Source organism: Podarcis tiliguerta (genome assembly GCF_965153285.1).
Source record: "Podarcis tiliguerta genome assembly, chromosome: 3".
NCBI lineage: Eukaryota > Metazoa > Chordata > Lepidosauria > Squamata > Lacertidae > Podarcis > Podarcis tiliguerta.
In genome coordinates this window covers 92,993,641-93,015,403 of record NC_139536.1, presented here as the reverse complement: position 1 = coordinate 93,015,403, position 21,763 = coordinate 92,993,641, and the positions used below count along the sequence as shown (strand labels likewise).

Here is a 21,763-nt window from a genome sequence, read left to right as displayed (position 1 = left end):
GTGTATCAGGTATGGGGGGGGGACCAAACTTTGTGGGTTGTTTCTCGTTTTGCATTGCCCAAATAAAATAACCTTGTAAATATGCAGAAATTAGACCACTGAAGTCGTCCACGAATCATAGTGCTTCTCGTGGTTCCAGGTTTCTTGATGACAATACAACATCTCCTCCTCCTGGCAAAATAAGCAATAACCTCAGCAGACGGGGAGAAGCTCTAGGAGGGAGAAGAGTCGCGGAATAAAACATCTGCTGTGTATTCTGAGCCATCACCTCCCAGGGAGATTGGCAAATGACTTCTGCCTTGCCAGTTCAAGGACAGACAGATCAACAGCACCATGCTCTCTGATGGATGAAGGGGAATATGAAGAGAGGACTGGTCAGGAGAGGTCATTAATAATCTCAGAGAACCATGAAAACTGTCAAAGTCAAATCGCAGGGCGTCTGGGCAGGGGAAAAAAAAATCAAGACTTGGAATGCATTTCTCTGCGCTATTATTGTCAATCCATTTGGAGAGGCACACAGCTACATAAGCAATGGCCACAACACAGTTGCTGGGATCCAGTTGGTGCCCTTGAATTTCCTGGAGGGCTTTTAAACCAGCAGTGGTCCGCTAACTCTAGAAGGATATTTATTTACCATCCCTAATACCCAGTTTGTGCTGGGTGGTAACCCGTGAGCAAATTTTCCATGGCCCCAGGGAACTGGAGGGGGCAGAATCACCTCATCCTCTATTGGCATAGGTCAAAATGTGACTCCCGGGGCCTTTCTTATCAAGCCCTTGGGACTCTCTCTGTACGGCATACCCCACCAACCCTATTTTACCCTCCTCCAGTGTTTCTGTGACTGGAGCGTACTTCTGAACTCCAACAATGCCTCTGGGTTGCCTGGTGGACTCTGTGCAGAAACAACTACCTATCTTAAAAAGTCAGAAATGTAGATTTGTTGCTCTTCCCATTTTTGCTTCTGGCCCCACCCACGAACAACTTGGTTAATAACAGGCTCCCCGCATGTGGATTAAAGTATGACTTGGAGCAGTTTTTTGGGCTGATTTGAGTATATTGTCTTGAGTTTGCTACTGATGTGTATTTGGCACATGCTGTTGTCATCTATGATTTTGGTGTTTGTTGTTATTATCTATCACAGTTGAGATGCCAAGATGAAAAACAAAAACTTTTATTATTATTTTTTATATAAAACACAACTCTTGAATGTACAACTGTGAAAGAAATGACATACTCTGGCAACACCTTACGTAAAATTCTGCAGTGTCGTAACTCTTCATAACCAGAATGCATCAAAAAAGCATTTTGTTCAAATATCTCTTGCCGTCTTTCGAATAATCCTAAGTATCCAAACCTGAGGCTTCTCAATATCAAGAAATTGGATACGAGTCAGTAAAACGCACATTTATCCATCACAATCGCAGCCTGTTAGTCAGAAATGTTGTGAGTCTGCCCCCAAAGTCAATGGATATTTCTAACACATTCTAGGACAAGGACTTTCCAGCTCCTTTTTTTGCTAGTCGATCAGCTGCTTCATTTCCAGCAAAGCCAGAATGACCCGGAACGTGTTTCTGTTAACAGTAAATTGAACCAGTTATGCAACTGTACAACCATCTTCATTTTATGACTATCTCCCCACCCTCCACATCTCACGAGACAGCTTTCAGTTCAAAGTGCCAAAAATGACTCTTAAAAAATGCCAATACTCAATTCTTGTTTTTATCAAAAGCTAGAGAATAGACATGCAAATGGTATGCTACCGTTAAGGCAGCGTGTTGGTAAGACACTTTTTTTCCAGCCCCGCAAAGAGTTAGAAAGCAACATTGTATTTCAATCCCCCCCAAAAAACTGGTGAGAAAAATACACAGGTCAGAATAAAGTGCTGTTTTCTTGTTCAAAACATAACAATACACTGGCCTTCCCCTGGACTGGTACCAAACACTTGCACATTTCCATTACTATATAGAATTACTTGCATTATTTTGTTAACATCCATTTTTAATGGTATGCACTTGCTGTTTATGAAGTCTGCCTTTTCAAACCACATACCGTATTTTTCGCTCTATAAGACACACCAGACCACAAGACGCACCCAGTTTTTGGAGGAGGAAAACAAGAAAAAAAATATTCTGAATCTCAGAAGCCAGAGCGGCAAGAGGGATTGCTGCGCAGTGAAAGCAGCAATCCCTCTTGCTGTTTTGGCTTCTGTGATAGCTGCGCAGCCTGCATTCGCTCCATAAGACGCACACACATTTCCCCTTACTTTTTAGGAGGGAAAAAGTGAGTCTTATAGACCAAAAAATACAGTAACTTACCCACTGGATATCCATGCCTTCCGAAAGATTAGCAAGCCTTTCAAAGTCCTCTCTGTTTGTTACATCTGTTCCTTTGTATGTTTTCCAATCATTCTTCTTCCAGTTTTTAACCCAGCTTGTCATACCTATGTAAGAACAAGATGCATCTGTTGTATCGTGACTTTTTTTAGGGACTGCTGAAATTGTCCTCGGATTCTACCGCACATCTGCAAATTGCCATCCAGTTGTGTTGTTCAAAGAAATGCACATGGTGGTGAATCCAAGCTTGGGTCTAGGCAGGCACTGAACGTTTGCTGTAATAAATTTGCAGCCCATTGTAAGTCATGCATATTCAATTTGACCTTAGGGACCACCATTTTAAGCACTGGTCAGCTTATAGCTGGTCTTGCCTGCCGTAAGTAGAAGCTGAAGTCCAGATCTTGAAGGGGTCATTTGTGGACAGGGACCCACTTCAAGCATGGATAGTGGGTAACATTTGCAGATGTTCAGGTCTCTCTCGAAATAAAAAGTTAAAATCAGATGCGGATTCTACAGTTACCAACCCACTTCTAACCTTTGCTTTTGAGAAGGAAGTCACCTTCTGGGTATATACAGTGGTGCCTCGCAAGACAAAATTAATTCGTTCTGCAAGTTTTTTTTGTCTAGTGAATTTTTTGTCTTGCGAAGCACGGTTTCCCATAGGAAATGCATTGACGGTTTCCCATAGGAATGCATTGACGGTTTTAAGAAAAAAGGCGCAAGATGTTTTTGTCTTGAAAAGCAAGCCCATAGGGAAATTCGTCTTGCGAAGCAACTCAAAAAACAAAAAACTCTTTCGTCTTGCGAGTTTTTTGTCTTGCGAGGCATGCGAGGTACCACTGTATAGGTATTTATCAGGTTTGTTGGATCCCTGCCAATATGGGTTTTAAACATAGGAAGTGCCAGTCCCTAGCTTGGGAACAAATGCTTTTAAGTTGAAAGAAGATAAATCCAGAAAGGCAACATTGGCTGGTAAATCTTGGGACTGGGGGTTGGGTGGAAAAGAAACAGTATATGGAGAACAGCCTCCCTTGGCCACAATTCTATTATTGATTAAGTATTCTCCGCAGAGCAGCATTTGTTAGCTTTCAATGTAAACCCTTCCCAAGCCGCTTTTAATAGAAAAACACCCAACACTCATTCACATGCCTGCTTACCACCAGGATCTACTTAAACATCAAAAGCAAACATTCATTATATATCACATGCTAAATTCCTAGGTCTTGATCATTGGAAAGTTATTTATTTCTAGCCCACCTTTTCCCCAAAGAGCGCAAGATTGTACACATAGTTCTCCCCTCAGTCTCCATTTTATCCATGCAACGCTGTGAGGTAGGTTAGACCAAGAGAATGTGACTGGCCCAAGGTCACTCTGTGAGCTTCATGGCCAAGTGGGACTAGAACTCTGGTCTCCCAGAAAGGTGCTGGAAGCGTCTGGTAAAGAATCAAAATACCAAGTTCCATGCCCTGCACAAACTTATTTCCCTTTCAGAAGGCCATTTCACATGCTTCTTGCCTTATTACTTATTCCCAATACACAATGACTTACCTTCGATGGTGAACTTGCTGTCAGTATAGATTGCCAGTTTATTGATATTTTGACTCTTGGCTTGCTCTATTGCTTTGCAAGCTGCCTACGGAAAACATTTAGAATACACAGCTCAGCAGAAAGGAAGTTGAACCATCAATACTGATGCCAAGTTTCAAAATTGTAACACAAAAGCAATGTAATGCAATTCTAGCACTGTTCGTCCAGAAGTTGATGCAAATTATGTTAAAGACAATTGGGGAGGGGGGACGCCATGGCCAATTACTTAACTAGGTTTTATGAATTTTCATAATAGCTACATAATTATTCTGCGTCACTAGCCTATCAATCATGCAATTTCTTGTTAGGATTTATGAGATAACTTTTTAAATTGTTCTTTCAATTTCTCCAAACAACACTCTCTCTATATATATCCATGAAGTTTCCCCCCTTGAAACAGAAGTGCATTTCCATTAAAACTAAAAGGCTCAAACACTCAATCGTGCCAATTCTGTGTTCCATTTAACTTACATGTATTTCAGCCCTTTGATTAGTCTGCCGCCCAGGAAGTCTTTCACTACTATTTCTGTAGGAGTACAAAACACATACAGCATTCAAGTAATTTTTCTCGTGCATGAAGCATTTCAAGGCTAATACAGGGATCAAAATACATCTGTGACCTGAAAGACAGTCTGCATGTTTATAAGAATAGGAAAACCAATGTTGTTCTTCCTTCAAACCACAGATTTTCAAATTTAGTGCTACGCCATGTTTGTTTCTACCTGAATTGCTCATATTGGATTAAAAGAAATGCCAGAGGAAGGCTATGGCCCTTCTGTCCCCAACAGCTCCTGCCAAAAACCCATCCAAGGGTTAGGAAGCCTGTTGAGTGAGATGGGCTAAGGAACTATGGCACCGAGGGGTGAAGTAGAAAGGCCGAAACTTGGACAGAAGCACCTCCTGGGAATGGAAATCCAATCCTTGCTATTATGTTTTATGTTATTCATCAGGCAGACCTCTTATTGCTCCACTTTGAGGGGAAAGTAGGGAGCCAAGTGGGCCACTACCAGATCTCACATTTCCCCCAAGAGCAACTGGAAGGTTTGAAGGGCTTCTCATGCTTTCAAGGCTGCCAGTGCAAGATGTGATGAATGGCTAGTGCTCTTGGTTCTGGATGATTTAGAGAAAGCCCCTGGGAAGATGGCCATGTATTATTATTATTATTTTTAGCAGTCACTACTTTCCTTTGGTACACACATTCATCAAACGAGCCATTTCCTTCAAACGTGACCAAGGAAAGGACAGGATTGGTAGACAACAAATTGCTCCAACTCTGACCATCCACCTGGACAAATGACAGAGGCCATACTTTCCCTCTACATATCACAAGCCCTGAAGATCTTCAGCTGGATAGGAAGACACATTATATTGAATGCTTTGAAAGCGAATTCTGACAGATGCTCCTGGCATTAATTGCTTCTGCCAGGGACATGTCAGCAGCTATTTTGGACACCACTGTGCTAGCCTCCATAATGTGACTTCCTACCAGTCTGGTTTCTGGACATTTGCTTTGGTAGGCAAGGAGGCGGCCATTTTATTCGTCTGAAGAAGCATGAACTCCTTCAAGACAGAAGAAAAGGGATATATCAAGACGGCACCATGAGGCTGACTCAGGCTCCTCTTTGTTGCTTAGGAAAGCAGTGGACAGTGGCCATGCACACTTTTTCGTCTTCTTACAGCCTGCAGTCTACAACCAATGAAACTATGCTTGGACTGGATTCACCTGGCCGAGTGGATGGGGCCAGGAACCTGCAACTCTTCACAAGAGCCAGAAGATTGGATCAAGCGGGTCCACCCTCTAGCCAAAGGTTTCTTCTGAAAATAGTATTAGTGGAAGGACGGAAAATACCATGTCCAGATGCAAACAACAATAGGGATCACCGCAAAAAAATAAATAAATTATTAGAATGGTTTTTATAGCAAGTTATTGGACCACTCATTTCTTACTTACAAAGGATGATCGGGTCCCCAATAGACACCAGTTCCAGCACGTGCTTTACGGCGCCCATTACTTGAGCAACACCCATCAGTATAAACAACTGCATAATCTCCTAAAAATGCAAATGGGACAATTAATTCAGCAGGAATATTGCCAGCTGGATGGACATCAAGTATTTTAGTTCTGATATTTAAGAAAGGTGATCAGGACAACCCAACTTACTGCCAAATTAAAGTCTTATTGAGGTTCCCACAGGACATATTTTAGAACAATGGATATAAAAAATCCATACAAACAATCCATGTGCTGCTCCCAATGCAGACTAGCTTTCAAGGGACATAGCACAACTGAGCCACTTTGTTTTGAATTATAGTATTCAGAAAAAGATGGTGAGCTACCAAAATAGCTGTATGTCACATTAACATTATTGTTAATTTATTCTGTTTATATACTGCCCTTCATCACAAGATCTCAGGGAGGTTCACAGAATAAAACAAAAGATAAAAAACACAAGTTTTAAAACATTTGTCTCCCATGGGTTTTTGACTCCATCAAAGAGTTATTTCATCTATTTACCAGGAGATATAAAGTGCTTTGTTATACTAAGGGTCATCATTTACTAGAACCTATTACACAAGTTTGTGAATTATTATATATAGTGCAGAAATCTGCAGTAGCTTAAGCAGAGGATAAATTGGATATAATCAAATATAAAATCTTATGTGGACTATTTAAGAGCTCCACACAGAATGTCTGGTACATTACTTTGAACTGTGAAGTAGCTCTCCTTTAAATGGAGGCATTCATATATCCCCAATTCAGTACAGTGGTACCTCCGGTTGCAGATGGGATCAGTTCCGGAGGTCTGGTCGGATCCCAAGGTTTCCGCAACACGGGGACCACTTCTGCGCATGTGCGTTGGGCGAAACCCGGTAAAATACTTCTGGGTTTGTCACGCACACATACCGAAGTTTAGGTTCAACTATACTGGAAAAGCTCTCAAGTGTAAAAATTGTTATCAGTCAATCTGTTAAGACCTGGATTCCAAACGCTGTACAGCCACTAATGGTGCAGTTCAAAACCTGGACTACTCTGGTTTAGTGCTGGGGCCACTCCCGAATCCACAAACTTGCTTCACACAACAGCAGGAGTGGAAGGTGATGTGGGAAGCAAATCACTGCACCAGCAATTGGGCCCAATGCAGTCATGTGACAACAGTGGGGCCAAGTCAGGTCCCAAGGGATCCTGGGAAGGTGAAATCCTTCCCTTGGAATACATGTTCCAGCAATTTCTACTGGCTACCGCTGATATGAAACCCACTAGTGGCAGTTCTGCTTGCATGTCGACAGGGACACCCCCCCCCCCAGCAAAGAGGGTTTGGATTGTGTCATAACTTACTAGGCCGCAGCTAAGTCAATTTCAATAGGAGTGACTTGTGCATTTCCAAGAGTAAGAAGACTGTAAAGCTCTTTTGCATATTAAATATATATGCAAAGAACTTCCAATGGGGGGGGGGGCTATTGGTTTTCTTTTTGCTTTTGTTTTTCTTAGGTATTTTGGGGTTTGTTATCTTATATTTTTTATGTTGTGAACTGGATAGAGAGTGGTGTACAAATTTAATAAATAACAACACCTTAAAAGCTCTATTTAAAAATTTTAAGGAAACGACATTGTTTAGTCACCTGCTACAATAAAGGCACTTACCCATATATGAGAATTCATCTTTGCGTTCTGGAGGTGTGTAAGGTACTTCGGTATATTTTACACGCTTTCTCTCACGTTGGTTCTCTGAGGGCTGTTCATATGGTTTCTTGTATGAACTATAATCTGACCACGATGTTGTCTTCTTACCCCTGAACCTATTATTTTTTGGTCTTTCATAAGCTGCATTATTGAAGAAACGAAATGCAAAAAATAAAAAATCACATTGAAAGTATAATATTCATGTTCAAGAACCTTATACACCCACAATCACATAAATGAAGTCCCTCTAAAGTAATTAGAAATTAACTCATAAATTAACTGTGAGCAGGACTGCAGAAAAATGCATAACCACACATAAAGAGAGACACAATAAGGAATATACTACAAGGCTAAAGAGTGAGCAGTGCTAACTTGTAGAAGTATGCTTTCAGCGATTAAATGGAGAGCAGCACAGATCCACAAAAAAGATGAGCTCGTGGAAATCCACTGGCAATTTCTAGGACTACTTAGCTGTATCTACTACAAAACAATTAGGACATGGTAGTTTTTCCACATATTAGGTACATGTTACAAGTTGTGAGTGGCTTATGTAGATCTGTATTGCCTACTATACAGATAGGCAACAAGTGTGCCAGCTTCTCAAATGTACCAGAAAGGAATGCCCTATTTCGGCTCATTTGATACTTTGGATTCTCAGCCAAGTGACACATAATGTAACTCTTCCGTTGTTTGGTGTAATGTATCTTGTGTTAAGTTGCTTGGAGACCTTGGAGTACCAAATGACTAACAAGTCTAACAAATTGCCATAATCAAGTAAGTTTTGTATACAAAACTTAAGTATACAAAACTTTGTCTACAAAACTTACAACAAAACCTGGGGAATATTTTCATGAATCTGTAATTTGTCCTGACCTATCTGAAGCACTTGCTTATTTTTATACTCCCAACTCTTTCTATGTCCCTTCTCCAAGCACTCAGTCCATGACATTCAGCCACCAACAGAAATATGTGGAAGCACTAAACCAGTATCCTGGGCGAGAGCAATCCAGCGGTGGCACTGAAACACTGAATCTCTCTTTCTGGCAAATACCACACTGAGCAAGAATGAGAGATTGTCAGGTTGCAGTTTAGTAATGCAAAGCACATTAGAAAAGCCCCAGAATGAAAGCAGAGGGGTGTGCAGCCTGGCGCATTATGCATCTGCTACAGCACTACAAACACCAAGACAAGTATGAGGAGCACCTTCTGTAACAACCGCTGGGTCATTAGGTGGTGATGCATCTGCATGTCCTGCATCCCCTGCCAGTGTGCCTAGTTTAAAGGGAACACATTGTATTATGTGAAAAAGCAATTGCCAGTACAAATTCTTCCTGTGCTAGATGATCTGCATACAAAAGTCACGTGGACCAAGCTCCAATGCAACTGTAGGTTTATCGAAACTGCAATTTGATCTTACATGTTTCCTCAAAAATAAGTCCCACTGAGTTCAGCAGGACCCATTCCCAAGGAATAAGCAATGGAAAGTAGTCTTCATTTCCCAGCTTTCTAAAGTAGCCCACGGGAATGTAACCATCTTCAATAGTTAGTCAAGCAGTACACTATCTAAAAATATTGAACACTCTCATAAAGCAAAGAAATTATTTTAGTTACAAAGTCTTTCAGGCCCCTTATCTGATGCCTTTCAGATGTTGATGGACTCAAACTTGCATCAGCCCCAGACGGATGGTTTGAGTTGTAGTCCAACATCTGGAAAGCCATATTTCCCCAACCTCTGATCTACTGCAAAACGAGATATGCAAGGGGTCTACACTTTCCCTTCTTTCAGTTGTAACTTCTCACCGCTATTAATGCAAATCCACCACTTTCACTTAAAACCAAGCCAGATCCTAAATCGTCGGTGGAGCAATTAGCCTACATAAAAAAACATCACAGAACTGAGACCTCAGCCTGTGCCATCTGGAAATACAGCCGACCAGTGACAAGTATATCAAGCTTTCTGCGGGAAGCATTTAGCACGCCCACACTAATTACCAGAAGGCTACTCTTAAAATTTCTGCCAAGCACCAACCCTTTACAGAGTGCTTACCACTTGAATGACAAAATGTACCTGTTGATCCATCATTTACGAAGTCCCAAGCATCTTCCTCTGTTGCAAACTTCTTGAAGCTAGCATATTTATATTTGTCAACTTGCTCTTTACATTCCTCCCTATAAAAATATAAAGCTATTATTTTTTAAAAAAGAAACGTGTTATCTCCAATGCCACCTACTCTTCATTAAAGCAAATCTGGGGACACAAAGCTTTCCCTTATATCAGCTGAAGGGAAATCCTCACACAATTCTTGGAAGGAAAGTTTCCCAACCTCAAGAATCCACCATAGTTTTAGCCCTTCAAAGGAGAAAGGTTGGGGTAGGCTATGCGAGCCACTTTGGGGCCTGGAAACATTACATAAACCTAACCAATTTTTGTTTCTAAAGTAACTTAAATGCAAAGCCCCACTGAACTAAGAGCATTGAACTAGTGTGAGGAAGATTTGGGTTAAAACCTGCACACAGTTATGAAGTTCGCCCGGAGCCAGACACCTGCTCTCAGTACCACCACCTGACAGGGTTGTTAGGAGAATGGGTTCTTTTTTAATAAAAAAAAGGGGAGTGAGAGATGATGTTTGCTGCCTTGAGCTCTTTGGTACAGGCTCAGTGGGTAGAGAACAAGACTCTTTTAATCTCAGGGTTGTGGGTTCGAGCCCTGTGTTGGGCAAGTATGCAACACGGATATAGGTACAGTCATACCTCGGGTTGAAGTAGCTTCAAGTTAAGTATTTTCGGGTTGTGTTCCGTGGCGACCTGGAAGTAACGGAGCACGTTACTTCTGGGTTCCGCCGCTCACGCATACGCTCAAAATGATGTCACGTTCATGCGCAGAAGCGGCGAAACGCGACCCCCGCAGTCGCGTGTTACGTTTACTTCAGCATGCGAATGGGGCTCCGGAACGGATCCCGTTCGTATCCAGAGGTACCACTTTTCCTTTCTCCTCCTGTGATGAGGCTGCATTTTAATATTTAAATGTTTTAATATTTTAATCTTGTTTTTAAGTTGTATTCATTCAACTTGTTTTTATTATTGCTTGTTAGCCGCCCTCAGCCCGGCCTTGGCTGGGGAGGGCAGGGTATAAATAAAATATATTATTACATAAATTTGATTCTCTCTATACCACGGGTGTCAAACACAAGGCCCGCGGGCCGAATCCGGCCCGCCTGACCTCGTCATGTGGCCCGTGTAGCCGCCAGCCCGGCCTGCCTGCTTCCCCCTGTGAGGCGGCGCGCTGTGGGCGGGGATGGGGGGCTGGAAGGCGGGTGGTGGAGAAAGCGAAGGCGCTCCCTTCCCGCGCCGTTACTCGGCCGGCCTGAGAGAAAATTTCTGAGGTGGCGGCGGCCTTGGTCCAGGGTCGGGGGGCCATGGCAGGACTTTGCCCTCACGATGGCCTGGAGCATCTGGAGCTGGGGCGGCTGCGGGACCCGCCGGGCAGCAGCGGCGGTGGCGGAGTTGTCGTCGGCGCTTCTTCTCCTTCTCCTTCGTCTTGCTCGCCACCGCTCTCGTCTTGCTCAAGGCAGGCCTGGAGCCGGGACAACCCGGGCTTCGAGCCCGAGGAGGAGGCGGGCAAAGTGGCCAGGGCGGCTGGCGGGAGCGCGGCGGCGGGGCCCGTGCTGCAGATGGGCGTGGTGGAGTAGGGCCGATGGAGGGGCGCATTCGCCCTCAGAGCCTGAAGCCCGGGAGTGCCCGCCGAGAGCGGGAGGCAGCGGAGGCGCAGGCGGCGCGGCAAAAAGGAGGAAGGCGGAGGGGAAGGCGAAGGCCAGCGGCCTTGCCGGCGCCCCGATGCCAACGCCGCGTTTCCCTCACAAGGAGACGGGCGAGGAGGTCGTCGAGCAGCTGCCGCCTCCGCCTCACCGCCTCGCCTGGGCCAAAGGGATGGTGCACCACCTGCGAGGTGAGTTGCCACCTGCCCGGGCCCTTCCGTCGCCCTTCCCGGCTCGCATCTCTCCTGTTTCACCTTATTACTTTTATGTTACTCGCGAGTCTTCTGCTCTGAAGACAGATGCAAATAATCCGTTCAGCTCCTCTGCAATCTCCTTTCCCACCTTTAGCACACCTTTGATTCCCTTGTTAGCCAAAGGCTCTACCACAGACATGTCCAAAGTCCGTTTCAGGGTCCTAATCCGGCCCCTTCGGCAGTTTATGGGGTAAAATCCTCAAAAAAACCCTCAACAACTTCAACCCTAAAAAAAAAAGAAAAGCTCAACAATTTCAATCCTAAAAAAAGCACAACTTTGGTTGGCCCTCACGGCCCTTCACTTCATCAAATCTGGCCCTCCTTGAAAAAAGTTTGGGCACCACTGCTCTATACTTTCGACAGATCAGTTACATCGGTTATTAATTAATATTATTATTGAGAGACAACGCACACGCTCTTGTAAATCAAGAAAAAAATTAATACAGTTTTGTTTTTTTACTAAAAAGAAAAAAAAATCCTGCATGGGTGAGGTGGAGCAATGACCCCCGGGGTCCCTTCCAGACTGGGAGGAATACGAAGCTTTTAGGCCCTAGGGAGAAGAGAGATTGGCCACTCCAGGTGTGGCTTCGCTTACCAGGTGCGATACACGCCGGTCCTCCTGCCCTTCCGCACCGCGTAGAACATGTTGCCGCTCCTGACAGTTCCGGGGCCGCTGCTGGGGAGAAAACAAGGATGAGCGAGTAAGGCCAGGATCCGGCGCAGCATAATAACTGCCGACTTCGCCTCTCCTGACCTCCCAGCTCCCCACCCACCGCCCTCTCTGCCCGTCTTCGCTGTTCTCCTGCTCTTCCGCTCTCGGGGCAGCTGCGCAGGCGCATAACTAATCGCGCTGGAGTTTGAGGGTCAGGCTGAAAACAACAACAGCGGCAGCCGACACTTCCGGATTACAAACGGAAGAGGGGGGAAGGGCAGACGCAGCAAGTAACCTCCTCCGCCCCTCATATGGCAGCTATTTAAAACACGGACCGGAAGAGCGGTGCTTTTCGAGTCTTTTCTCCCCTAGGGTCCAACCGAGGAAGTGACGCCGCGGAGGGAACCGAACAGTGTGGCGCGCAGGCGCGTTGCCGCCACCGCGGTCTCCGCCTTCGCTCCTCAACCGCCTTGCAAAAAGCGGAGGGTGGAGAGGAAGGAAATCTCAAAAAGACAGAAGCCTTAAGAGTGCGCATGCGCTGGGGCCGAAGGCGGGAAAATGAAAAGCACCGGTGTTAATTCAGTGCACCTTACTCAGAAACTTAACAGCCAACAGCAGCTAATGGCTTTATTCTGCAAACGCTTTAAAGCCAAACTTTCTAGTTCCTGGATTTATGGAGCCTCTACACGTGTTTATCCAGAAAGTAGTCGAAGTTTACTCCCGGGTAAACTCGAATATATTATATTAAGGGGCATCACACCAAAGGACGGCAAAAGCACGATAGAAAAAAAGGCTATGAGCCCCAAGACTGCATGATTCGCCAATCTAACCCACTTCTAAGCGCCACTGCGCTGCGATAGTAGAATAAGGCTGCAATCGGCCACGTGCTAGAAACCTTTGCCGAGCAAGCCTTTAAAGCCATGGCAGGCTCTGGGCTGCAAACCCAGCGGCTTCACTTCGAACTGAAGCCTCCCTCCACCATTTTCGGTTCATCCACCCATGTATCCGCTCACCTGCCTTAGCTCGCAGATCAGGATAGGCGTGAACTTCTCTCCCTGCGCAGGCACACAAACTGAATGGCGCTTCCTGGGCTTCCCGCTCTCCCTAGGAGAGATGGGAAAAAACCACTGGTGAAACAAAAAAGAGGGGGGAACACGCACCAGGGTCTTTGAAAGGTCGACTATAATTCCAGGACCTTCCATGCATTACCCCTTCCACCAACAATGGTGCTTACTTACTATCGATTTAGGAAATGCCGGAGGGGAAAGAGCTTCTATTGAAAAGAGGAAATGGTTCCCCCGCCCACTCTAAAATGTAAATTTGGAATGAGCATAGGATCTCTTACAACGAGCAGAAAACTTGCATTTTCCGACCCACCAAATACCCTACCTCAGCCTGTTGGTTATTGAGGCTCATGGCGATCATTTTAAATCTCCATTTGAGGCTGCAGTCCTTTACAATAAATATACACAGTTACCTTGGGGTTCAGTCCCATTGAACAAAGTGGGGATTATTTTTCTAGCAGGTGTGCATAGGATTGTGATACATGCCTTCTTCTTCTTCTTGTTGTTGTTGTTGTTGTTTTTTACTCGTTTAGTCGTGTCCGACTCTTCGTGACCCCATCGACCAGAGCATGCCAGACACTCCTGTCTTCCACTGCCACCCGCAGTTTGGTCAGACTCATGTTTGTAGCTTCGAGAACACTGTCCAACCATCTCGTCCTGTGTCTTCCCCTTCTCCTTGTGCCCTCCATCTTTCCCAACATCAGGGTCTTTTCCAGGGAGTCTTCTCTTCTCATGAGGTGGCCAAAGTATTGGAGCCTCAGCTTCAGGATCTCTCCTTTCAGTGAGCACTCAGGGCTGATTTCCTTCAGAATGGAGAGGTTTGATCTTCTTGCAGTCCATGGGACTCTCAAGAGTCTCCTCCGGCATCATAATTCAAAAGCATCAATTCTTCGGCGATCAGTCCAGCTCTCACTTCCATACATCACTACTGGGAAAACCATGGCTTTAACTATACGGACCTTTGTTGGCAAGGTGATGTCTCTGCTTTTTAAGATGCTGTCTAGGTTTGTCATTGCTTTTCTCCCAAGACCAAATACCCTATGCAGCTCTAATTTTGCTTGTACAGTACAACGGATCATAAATCATATTTGCAAAGCGCCTAAAGCGGTGTTTTGAAACAGATTGCTCAATTCTGCCTCTTACTGAGCAAAAAATCAAACCGTATTCTTACAGGTATAGGCTCAAGCAGGCAACTTCCGACTAGACAACATTGGAGCGCTTTCTTTTTAAAACACCCATTAATGCGTGCGTATTTTTTCCCTTGGTGGATTTGCAACTTGGAAGAAGGAAAAGCATGGAAAGTTTACACAACCACATACTCCCAGTTCCCCAAAAGTGTTCTTCAATACAGCACAGTATTGCCGTTTGGTGAAAGCAGCGCTTTATCCTCTGCCAGGAGTTCCCTCCCGCCGGGAAGCTTCAGAAGGGCGGAAGTACCCTTTCAATCCCAAGCTCCCCGGGACGAGAAGTGGGCGGTGTTGCGGCCCTTCCCGGCAGAGAATCTGTGGTGCTCTCGCGAGAACTCTTCCTCTTCCTTAGGCCGGCGCTGAGAGAGGTAGGCACGGCCAGCCGGGGCCTGCTGGGCTGCGTGGGGGCTTTTTCCCGTGGGGGCTCCGGTGATATTACTCCGGGGCGATGGAAGCCCTCGCGCCTGGCCCAAGTGTCCAGAGATGCGTCCGATTCGCCGCCCCTTAATGCCCGATGGCTTCCTGGCACGGCGAAGGAGACCCATTTCGGGGATGGGGCAGGGGACGGTGGAAGGGAGGGGGAAATGACCCCCAGTTCTCTTTCTCTTGGCTGCTGGAGTTTCCACGGGTCTTCCATGTGCGCCTGGCTTTCGCCGAGTGTTGCACCCAGCACACTGCTTGGGGCGCTCTATGAAGTCTTATCAGTAGCTTTAACCACTAGGCAGGACTGTCTTCCCTGCTTTAGCTTTCCCGGGGGAGGGGCGCGGAGGCCAGTTCTACCTCCCTTTCGCCCCCCCCCCCATTCCGCAACCTCCAAGGGCAGCACATGGTCCGTAAACTCCCAGTATGCCCTGCTCGAATAAGAGAGGCGTGCAAAGCAGGAAGCTTTTGCCCCACAGTTGTCATATCTCCCCAATACTGCAGTGTGTGTGTATCTGTGGAAGTCGTTCAGACGTGGTCCTGCATGAATCCTATTTAAGATGAGGAGCCTGTGTCCCCCTAGGTGTTAATGGGCTATGGCTCCCAGCATTGGCCGTGTGTCTGGAAGCTGCTGGGCTGCAGGTTCCCAAAACCTGTTTCAGATGTAGCTCTGCCTTCCCCCAAAAAACTATTTCAGATGGTACCTCTGCCTTGCCACTTAGCAATTCCGGATAGCATGCTTACATCAGGAAGAACTTAATGATGGCAAGAGCTGTTTGGCAATGGAACAGACTCTCAGAAAGGACTCTCCTTCCTTGGAGGTTTTCTAGCAGACGTTGGATGGCCATGTGTCATGGATGCTTTAGTTAAGATTCCCACATTGCAGGGGGTTGGACTAGAGGACGCAACCAGGTCCCTTCCAACTCTCCAGGTCCATGTTTCTATGACTGTGGCCCTTTGATAAAGCTTTAATACGATGCTTAAGACTGGGGTTCTCATGTGCTTCTCTAGAGTCTCTTTGTAAGGGTTCTGTGGTAGCTGGAAAATGCATGTTGCTGCTCGCCTTCTGTGTGTGGACTGTTCCGCATCGTATTAATCTTGCGTTTTAGTTGAGTGCTTCATATCTTAGTAATTGAGAAAAAGGCCTTGTAATATACACTGCTGTTAATGAGCCCATATTGTAGATGTGGGGCCTGCAGTTCTGAGATTATGTCCTCCCCTCAGACCTCTAATAAGTACTAACATTTAGTACTAAGACTAAATCTGTCACTGCTTTTTCCTTAAGTAATATGACTGAGCCAGCCTTTAGAATTGGCTTCTTCCACCATCAAGGCTTTCCCTAATTTGATGTCATTGTGATAGGTGGAAATGATTCTTTAAAACAGTACATTGAGATATTGTTTCCTTTGAAATGCAGAAAGGCCATGTTCAGTTCCAGCGCAAAGATTGTGAAGCCCAATGGCGAAAAGCCAGATGAATTTGAATCTGGCATCTCCCAGGTAAGTGCTCCTTTCAGCTGGTAATATAGGCTGTACTGCTTACAGAACATGTGAGGGTTGGAATCTTGAGGCTCCAATATGATGTCATAGCCCTATATTTTAGTATAGATGTTGTGCTAATCAACATTCAGCAGCTACAACCAGAGTATCTTTGTGAGCTGTTTGTTTGCAAACTCCTCTACTGTTGACCAATGTTTATGGGAACATTTGAACTATATGTATTTGGTATGTAACTGAGGTAGTTGTTGCAGATCCTGCTACATCAACTTGTTGAATATGACTTTGACAGAAGTCAAAGGAACATAGGTATTCAGTGATTTCTCCCTCAAAACATTTTTTACAGCCAAGAACGACTATAGTTATTTTAGAATTGGTTTGTTGAAGATATTTGTTAACTTTCCTTTTAACTTTCCTCCCTCAAGGCTCTCCTGGAGTTGGAGATGAATTCTGACTTAAAGGCTCAGCTGAGAGAATTGAACATCACAGCAGCAAAGGTAGCGTAAAAAACAGTGTTTCTCAATGGTGCAGGCTTATTTTATAGGATGCTTGGTGTATATAAGCTACCATGTTGGTATTTCAAGTGATAATTGCAGTGGTTGTTAAGTTCTACAGCATTTTTCCGCCTGGAAATGTCGTTAGCGGACAGATGTGTAACTTGTTGTCTCAGAATCCAACATGGGCATCCATTGAGGTGGCTCTCGCATGGCTCTGCCCAGGTGGCGTATGGGAGCTTAGCTCCGTAAGGGGCAATGATGTATAGTCCTATTCCACAATGTTGGACATGAAGCTTTTTTCCCCCCAGACTGAAAAGGCTGGTGTGGGAGGCATCCTGTATATTCCTATAACTTCCCAGCTTTTACAGTTGCTGTGAAGACAAACCATGCAGGACACAAGTGATCAAAGTAATTGGATGTGTTCAGGATGAGCTGCATTCATTCATTCATTCGGTTCATGGAAACCAGGAATGTTGTTATGTGCACTGTAGTAGTTGTGTTTGCAGAAATTAGGGAAGCTGTGCTGCTCGCAGAAAACAGATATGGAAAATCAACATGCCATTCAAAAGTTAGGAATTTAAAAATACCTTACAGAGGCCTGGTCATGTGCAGTATAAGCTATTATCAGCTTTCTCTCAGATGAGGAATCTGAAATAATGGCTATTTCATGAAGTCATGGCCAGGCTCTCATGAGTTGAGTGAGCTGTGTTGTTTTTCCATCCGTTGGATATATCACATTACACTGTTACTTTTCCTTTGGTGATGTATACTAAAAATGCACACAATCATCGGTTATGTTCCAGTTTTGAGAATCACTGGAGATTATATCTGGAACTGAACAATTACCTTTTTCTTAAACAGGTAAATTGGGTTTCCATCCTACATGCTTACTTGTATAAAAGTAAAGATGTGTAGGGTTGTGGTAAAGGCTGCCTTAAAGGATTCTGGAATAGGCTGCACCGGGTTTGATGTGTATCCTGTGGCTTCCTCTGAATTATCTAGTACTTGCCACTGTTGGCGGCTAATAGGCCAAGTGGATGTTGGTCTAACTTTTTGTTGGAGTTTGTACAACATCCGAGGTGTTTGTAACCCGAGGTACCACTGTAGTTTGTTGGACAAGCGCTTAAAACACTTGGAGGTTTTCAGGTGTGCTTTCCTAGTTGATTTCTTTAAATATAATATATATATATATATATATATATATATATATATATATATATATATATAAAATATATAATTAAATAAGATATTAATGCATTTAATATTGAACTTGATAAATGTGGTGCTTTTCTTCCATAAAACTTAGTGGTGCTTGTTTCTACTATTGGTCTGGCCTTAGGTCTACTGCAAAATGGTGATAGTTAGAAGTGCTTCTTAGGTTGTTGCCTTAAGAGCCAAAGAGTTTTTCCAAAAAAATTAAGATTTCATTATCGATCCTTTTATTTTTATTATTTATTTATTTCTTTTATATACCATCTTTATCTTCTAAGGATCTCAAGGTGTGGCTTACATGGTTTTCCTCCCCATCTCATCCTCACATCCACCTTTGGTAGTTTAGCCAAGAGGGGACATAATGTAGTGGTAGAGCCCATGCCTTGCATGCAGAAACTCCAAGGTTCAGTCTGTGGTATCTCCAGCCGAATGACCAAGCTGCAAGCACTTCTGCTATGACCCACCACTAGTCAAGAGCAGATCATAACTGAGCTAGATAGACCAGTGGTCTAAAGAAGATCCGTGTTTCATGACTGGAAGTAATCCTGCAAACGCTGGGTGGTATTTAAAAACTTAAACCATGTTCATTCCCAGTTCTGTTCTTGCTTAGGAAATTGAAGTGGGTGGCGGTAGGAAAGCAATCATCATATTCGTGCCAGTCCCTCAGCTGAAATCTTTTCAGAAGATTCAAGTGCGGCTAGTTCGTGAGTTGGAGAAAAAATTCAGTGGAAAGCATGTGGTGTTCATTGCTCAGGTAGGTGGCAGCTTGTCATAACTTTCTACAAAATGCTGGGTTGCGGGGGGGGGAGTGTTAATGGAGGTAGAACAATTATTTGTCTGTGAAAGGTGTGCTAAATTGAATCAGAACACTGCATCCTTGTACATACTTGGACACAAGTCTTGAACTGACTCCTCCTTCCAGCTCTGTATATGCAGCATAGCATCACACAGGATCACAAGAGTCATAGTCGTATGTTTTCAGAATTGTCCTCCATGAATTTGTTCCTATCAGTGTTGGAGGCAGTATTCCTCTGAATACCAGTGGGTAGGGAGAGCACTATTATGTCCAAGACCTGCTTGTGAGCTTCCCATGGGTATCTGGTTGGCTCTGGTATTCTTTACCTTAAATCTGGTTTGTTAATTCCATTCCTAAACATGAGAGAAATGTGCTGATATATGTCATGCTATCGTCTTTTAACAGAGAAGAATTTTGCCGAAGCCAACAAGAAAAAGCCGCACAAAAAACAAGCAAAAGCGTCCCAGGAGGTAATCTCAAATTTATATTATATGTGTAACAATCATGCCTTAATCCATTCCTTTCCGTTTGCCATGAGTGCACATTTTAAACCTTGAAGACTCAAGGGAGAAGATTGTTTTAATCTGACACTTGTGGGTCTCTGATCCTTGCCAGGCATTAATCTTGGGTAGACCCATAGCTCAGTGGTAGATGACATGTTTTGTGTGTAGAAATTCCCAGCTTACTGGACTAGGTGGGGAAGTGGTTAGCCTCAGTATAAGGTAGCTCCATATTTATTTATTTTATACCTAAAACCTAAATGCTGCTAGATTTTGTTCACTACCTTATTACTGGCATTTCATAAGGTTTAGTCGCCAGATCTGTCTGCTTTACCCCTGGGATTGGGTGAGGGTAGAAGAATTCATCCTGTGGGTGTTTACATGCTACCTACTGTGTTAGTATCCAGTCCACAGAAGTATCCAGTCTTTCTGCTTCTCTAATGATTCTCTGTGGTGCAGATGAAGGGAAAGTTGGCATTCGTAACAGCATTTTAATTGTACATAATATTTCTGTTTAGCCGTACACTCACTGCGGTGCACGATGCCATTCTTGAAGATCTGGTTTTTCCAAGTGAAATTGTGGGCAAGAGAATCCGCGTAAAACTGGATGGCAGCCGGCTCATAAAGGTTCACTTAGACAAAGCGCAACAGAACAATGTTGAACACAAGGTAAGAAAGGGGATCTCTGTGGCGCGGTGGGTCTACCTGCTAACCAGAAGGTTGGTGAGTTTGAGGCCACCCAGGGATGGCTTGTGGGCAGGATTCCTGCATTGCAGGGGTTTGGACCCAAGCACTTCACAAAGCAAGCAGAGTTGAAACTGGCAAGGTAAAGGTAAAGGGACCCTTGACCATTAGGTCCAGTCATGACCGACTCTTGGGTTGTGGTGCTCATCTCGCTTTATTGGTCGAGGGAGCCGGCGTACAGCTTCCGGGTCATGTGGCCAGCATGACTAAGCCGCTTCTGGCGAACCAGAGCAGTGCATGGAAACGCCGTTTACCTTCCCGCCGGAGCGGTACCTACTTATCTACTTGCACTTTGACGTGCTTTCGAACTGCTAGGTTGGCAGGAGCAGGGACCGAGCAATGGGAGCTCACCCCGTCGTGGGGATTTGAACCGCCGACCTTCTGATCGGCAAGTCCTAGGCTCTGTTGTTTAACCCACAGCGCCACCTGCGTCCCTTTTTGAAACTGGCAAAGATTACTGCTATTCCGGCTGCTGTGATTAATCTGTGTTCAAGCTGTTTGACAGCCCATCCCCTTGGGGTGCTCAAACGAGCCAGGTTTTCCACCAGCAGTATCTTCAAACAGGAAGCAAAAACTTGGGGAAATGTGCAGCTTTCCTTGGGTGTTCAGCGCTGTCCTTGCTGACTCTGTAGTACACTGCAGTACTGCATGAGAATTTGCAGTTTTAACAACCGGCATGCTGGCACATCTGTACTACCTGATTGTTAGTAGAAAAAATAGTGTTGGTGTGTGCACCTGGCATCACAAGATGGAGCCATTTACGATGAACGATGGAACACAAATGGCAGAGTAATACTGGTCCACTTATTTATCAACACAGGCATTGTTCAGATTTTCTCATAATTTTGTCTGGAGTTTAAAATGCTGTGCTTCTATACAAGTGGAGTGACACAGTTCCATTTCGCAGTACAGTATGGAAGAGGGACTTCACCTCCAAAATTCCATATGGCAGTGCCATGTCTTTTGTATGGCTTCGTGAGCTCTTTTGGGAGGAAGAATGAGATAGAAATTCAAAGAATAAACATTTTCTAAGAAGTAAAGCCATGTACAGCACCGTTTTGAAACTCGCTATGTATATTTGTACATGAACTATTGTGTCTGTAAAAAACGATAGTTTTCTGTTTACCACTTTTATGACTTCTGTTCCTTTGCAGGTAGAAACATTTTCTGGTGTCTACAAGAAACTCACAGGCAAAGATGTCGTCTTCGAGTTTCCAGAATTTCAGCTGTAAAGTGCAACAAATGATTGAATAAAACAGTTCAGTTGTTCATATATCATAAAAGTAATGTGTTTTTATTAAAACATTTGGAGAGAAAGAAAGGGGGGAAAAACATTTGGAGAGAATGGGAGTCTCTGCTAGGGTTTGGTTGTAGAAGGTTTAATGTCCCACACAACAATCTTACTACTGCCCAAGGTAGGTAACTGAAAAAGAGTTCTGGCATAATCTCTAAGACCCTTGATCCCTGGCTTTTCTGATAGAAAAAGGAACCAGAACAGTTTCTGATCCAGTGTTTCTGTATGAAACATCATTGAGCATGTCTTGATCTGTAGACCTTAGACCTGCCTGACTGTATTTCTGATA

General features: G+C 44.4%; 2 protein-coding genes and 1 long non-coding RNA gene across 11 annotated transcripts; 2 read left to right on the top strand and 1 right to left on the bottom strand.

Moving 5' to 3' along the window:
- Nucleotides 1-1,155: 1,155 nt before the first annotated feature.
- Nucleotides 1,156-13,378, bottom strand: RNASEH1 (ribonuclease H1). 9 transcript variants are annotated; one of them, XM_083431763.1, is made up of 10 exons: nt 13,278-13,378; nt 12,208-12,288; nt 9,651-9,772; nt 8,807-8,875; nt 7,565-7,744; nt 5,873-5,972; nt 4,393-4,447; nt 3,883-3,967; nt 2,316-2,440; nt 1,156-1,571 (listed from the first exon to the last, which is right to left on the bottom strand). In XM_083431763.1, exons 2-10 carry the CDS (start codon nt 12,255-12,257, stop codon nt 1,485-1,487), a joined length of 873 nt encoding a protein of 290 aa, XP_083287889.1. In that variant the 5' UTR covers nt 12,258-12,288; nt 13,278-13,378; the 3' UTR covers nt 1,156-1,484. The 9 variants fall into 9 exon arrangements, with proteins under 9 accessions (XP_083287889.1, XP_083287885.1, XP_083287886.1 ...); XM_083431759.1 differs by lacking the exon at nt 13,278-13,378 and adding an exon at nt 12,600-12,814; XM_083431760.1 differs by lacking the exon at nt 13,278-13,378 and adding an exon at nt 12,600-12,814 and having other exon boundaries at nt 9,672-9,772.
- On the top strand, nt 2,447-3,875 carry LOC310673467. Its single transcript, XR_014509045.1, has 3 exons — nt 2,447-2,899; nt 3,167-3,669; nt 3,713-3,875. It is a non-coding gene; the product is annotated as an uncharacterized lncRNA (long non-coding RNA).
- A 1,418-nt stretch (nt 13,379-14,796) lies between the features above and the next one.
- Nucleotides 14,797-21,463, top strand: RPS7 (ribosomal protein S7). Its single transcript, XM_083431858.1, has 7 exons — nt 14,797-14,883; nt 16,353-16,434; nt 16,857-16,928; nt 18,751-18,894; nt 19,342-19,406; nt 19,955-20,105; nt 21,335-21,463. Exons 2-7 carry the CDS (start codon nt 16,360-16,362, stop codon nt 21,410-21,412), a joined length of 585 nt encoding a protein of 194 aa, XP_083287984.1. The 5' UTR covers nt 14,797-14,883; nt 16,353-16,359; the 3' UTR covers nt 21,413-21,463.
- Nucleotides 21,464-21,763: the final 300 nt, after the last annotated feature.

Bases quoted from the DNA above. Each gene is read 5' to 3' on its own strand.
- RPS7 (XM_083431858.1), top strand. From the start codon at position 16,360: ATGTTCAGTTCCAGCGCAAAGATTGTGAAGCCCAATGGCGAAAAGCCA. The intron at 16,929-18,750 runs GTAGCGTAAAAA...GTTCTTGCTTAG, and splicing joins TGAACATCACAGCAGCAAAG to GAAATTGAAGTGGGTGGCGG. The intron at 20,106-21,334 runs GTAAGAAAGGGG...GTTCCTTTGCAG, and splicing joins AGAACAATGTTGAACACAAG to GTAGAAACATTTTCTGGTGT.
- RNASEH1 (XM_083431759.1), bottom strand. From the start codon at position 12,799: ATGCGCACTCTTAAGGCTTCTGTCTTTTTGAGATTTCCTTCCTCTCCA. The intron at 5,973-7,564 runs GTAAGTGCCTTT...TTGCATTTTTAG, and splicing joins AGATGAATTCTCATATATGG to GAGATTATGCAGTTGTTTAT. The intron at 3,968-4,392 runs GTAAGTTAAATG...TGTTTTCCGTAG, and splicing joins ATCAAAGGGCTGAAATACAT to GCAGCTTGCAAAGCAATAGA.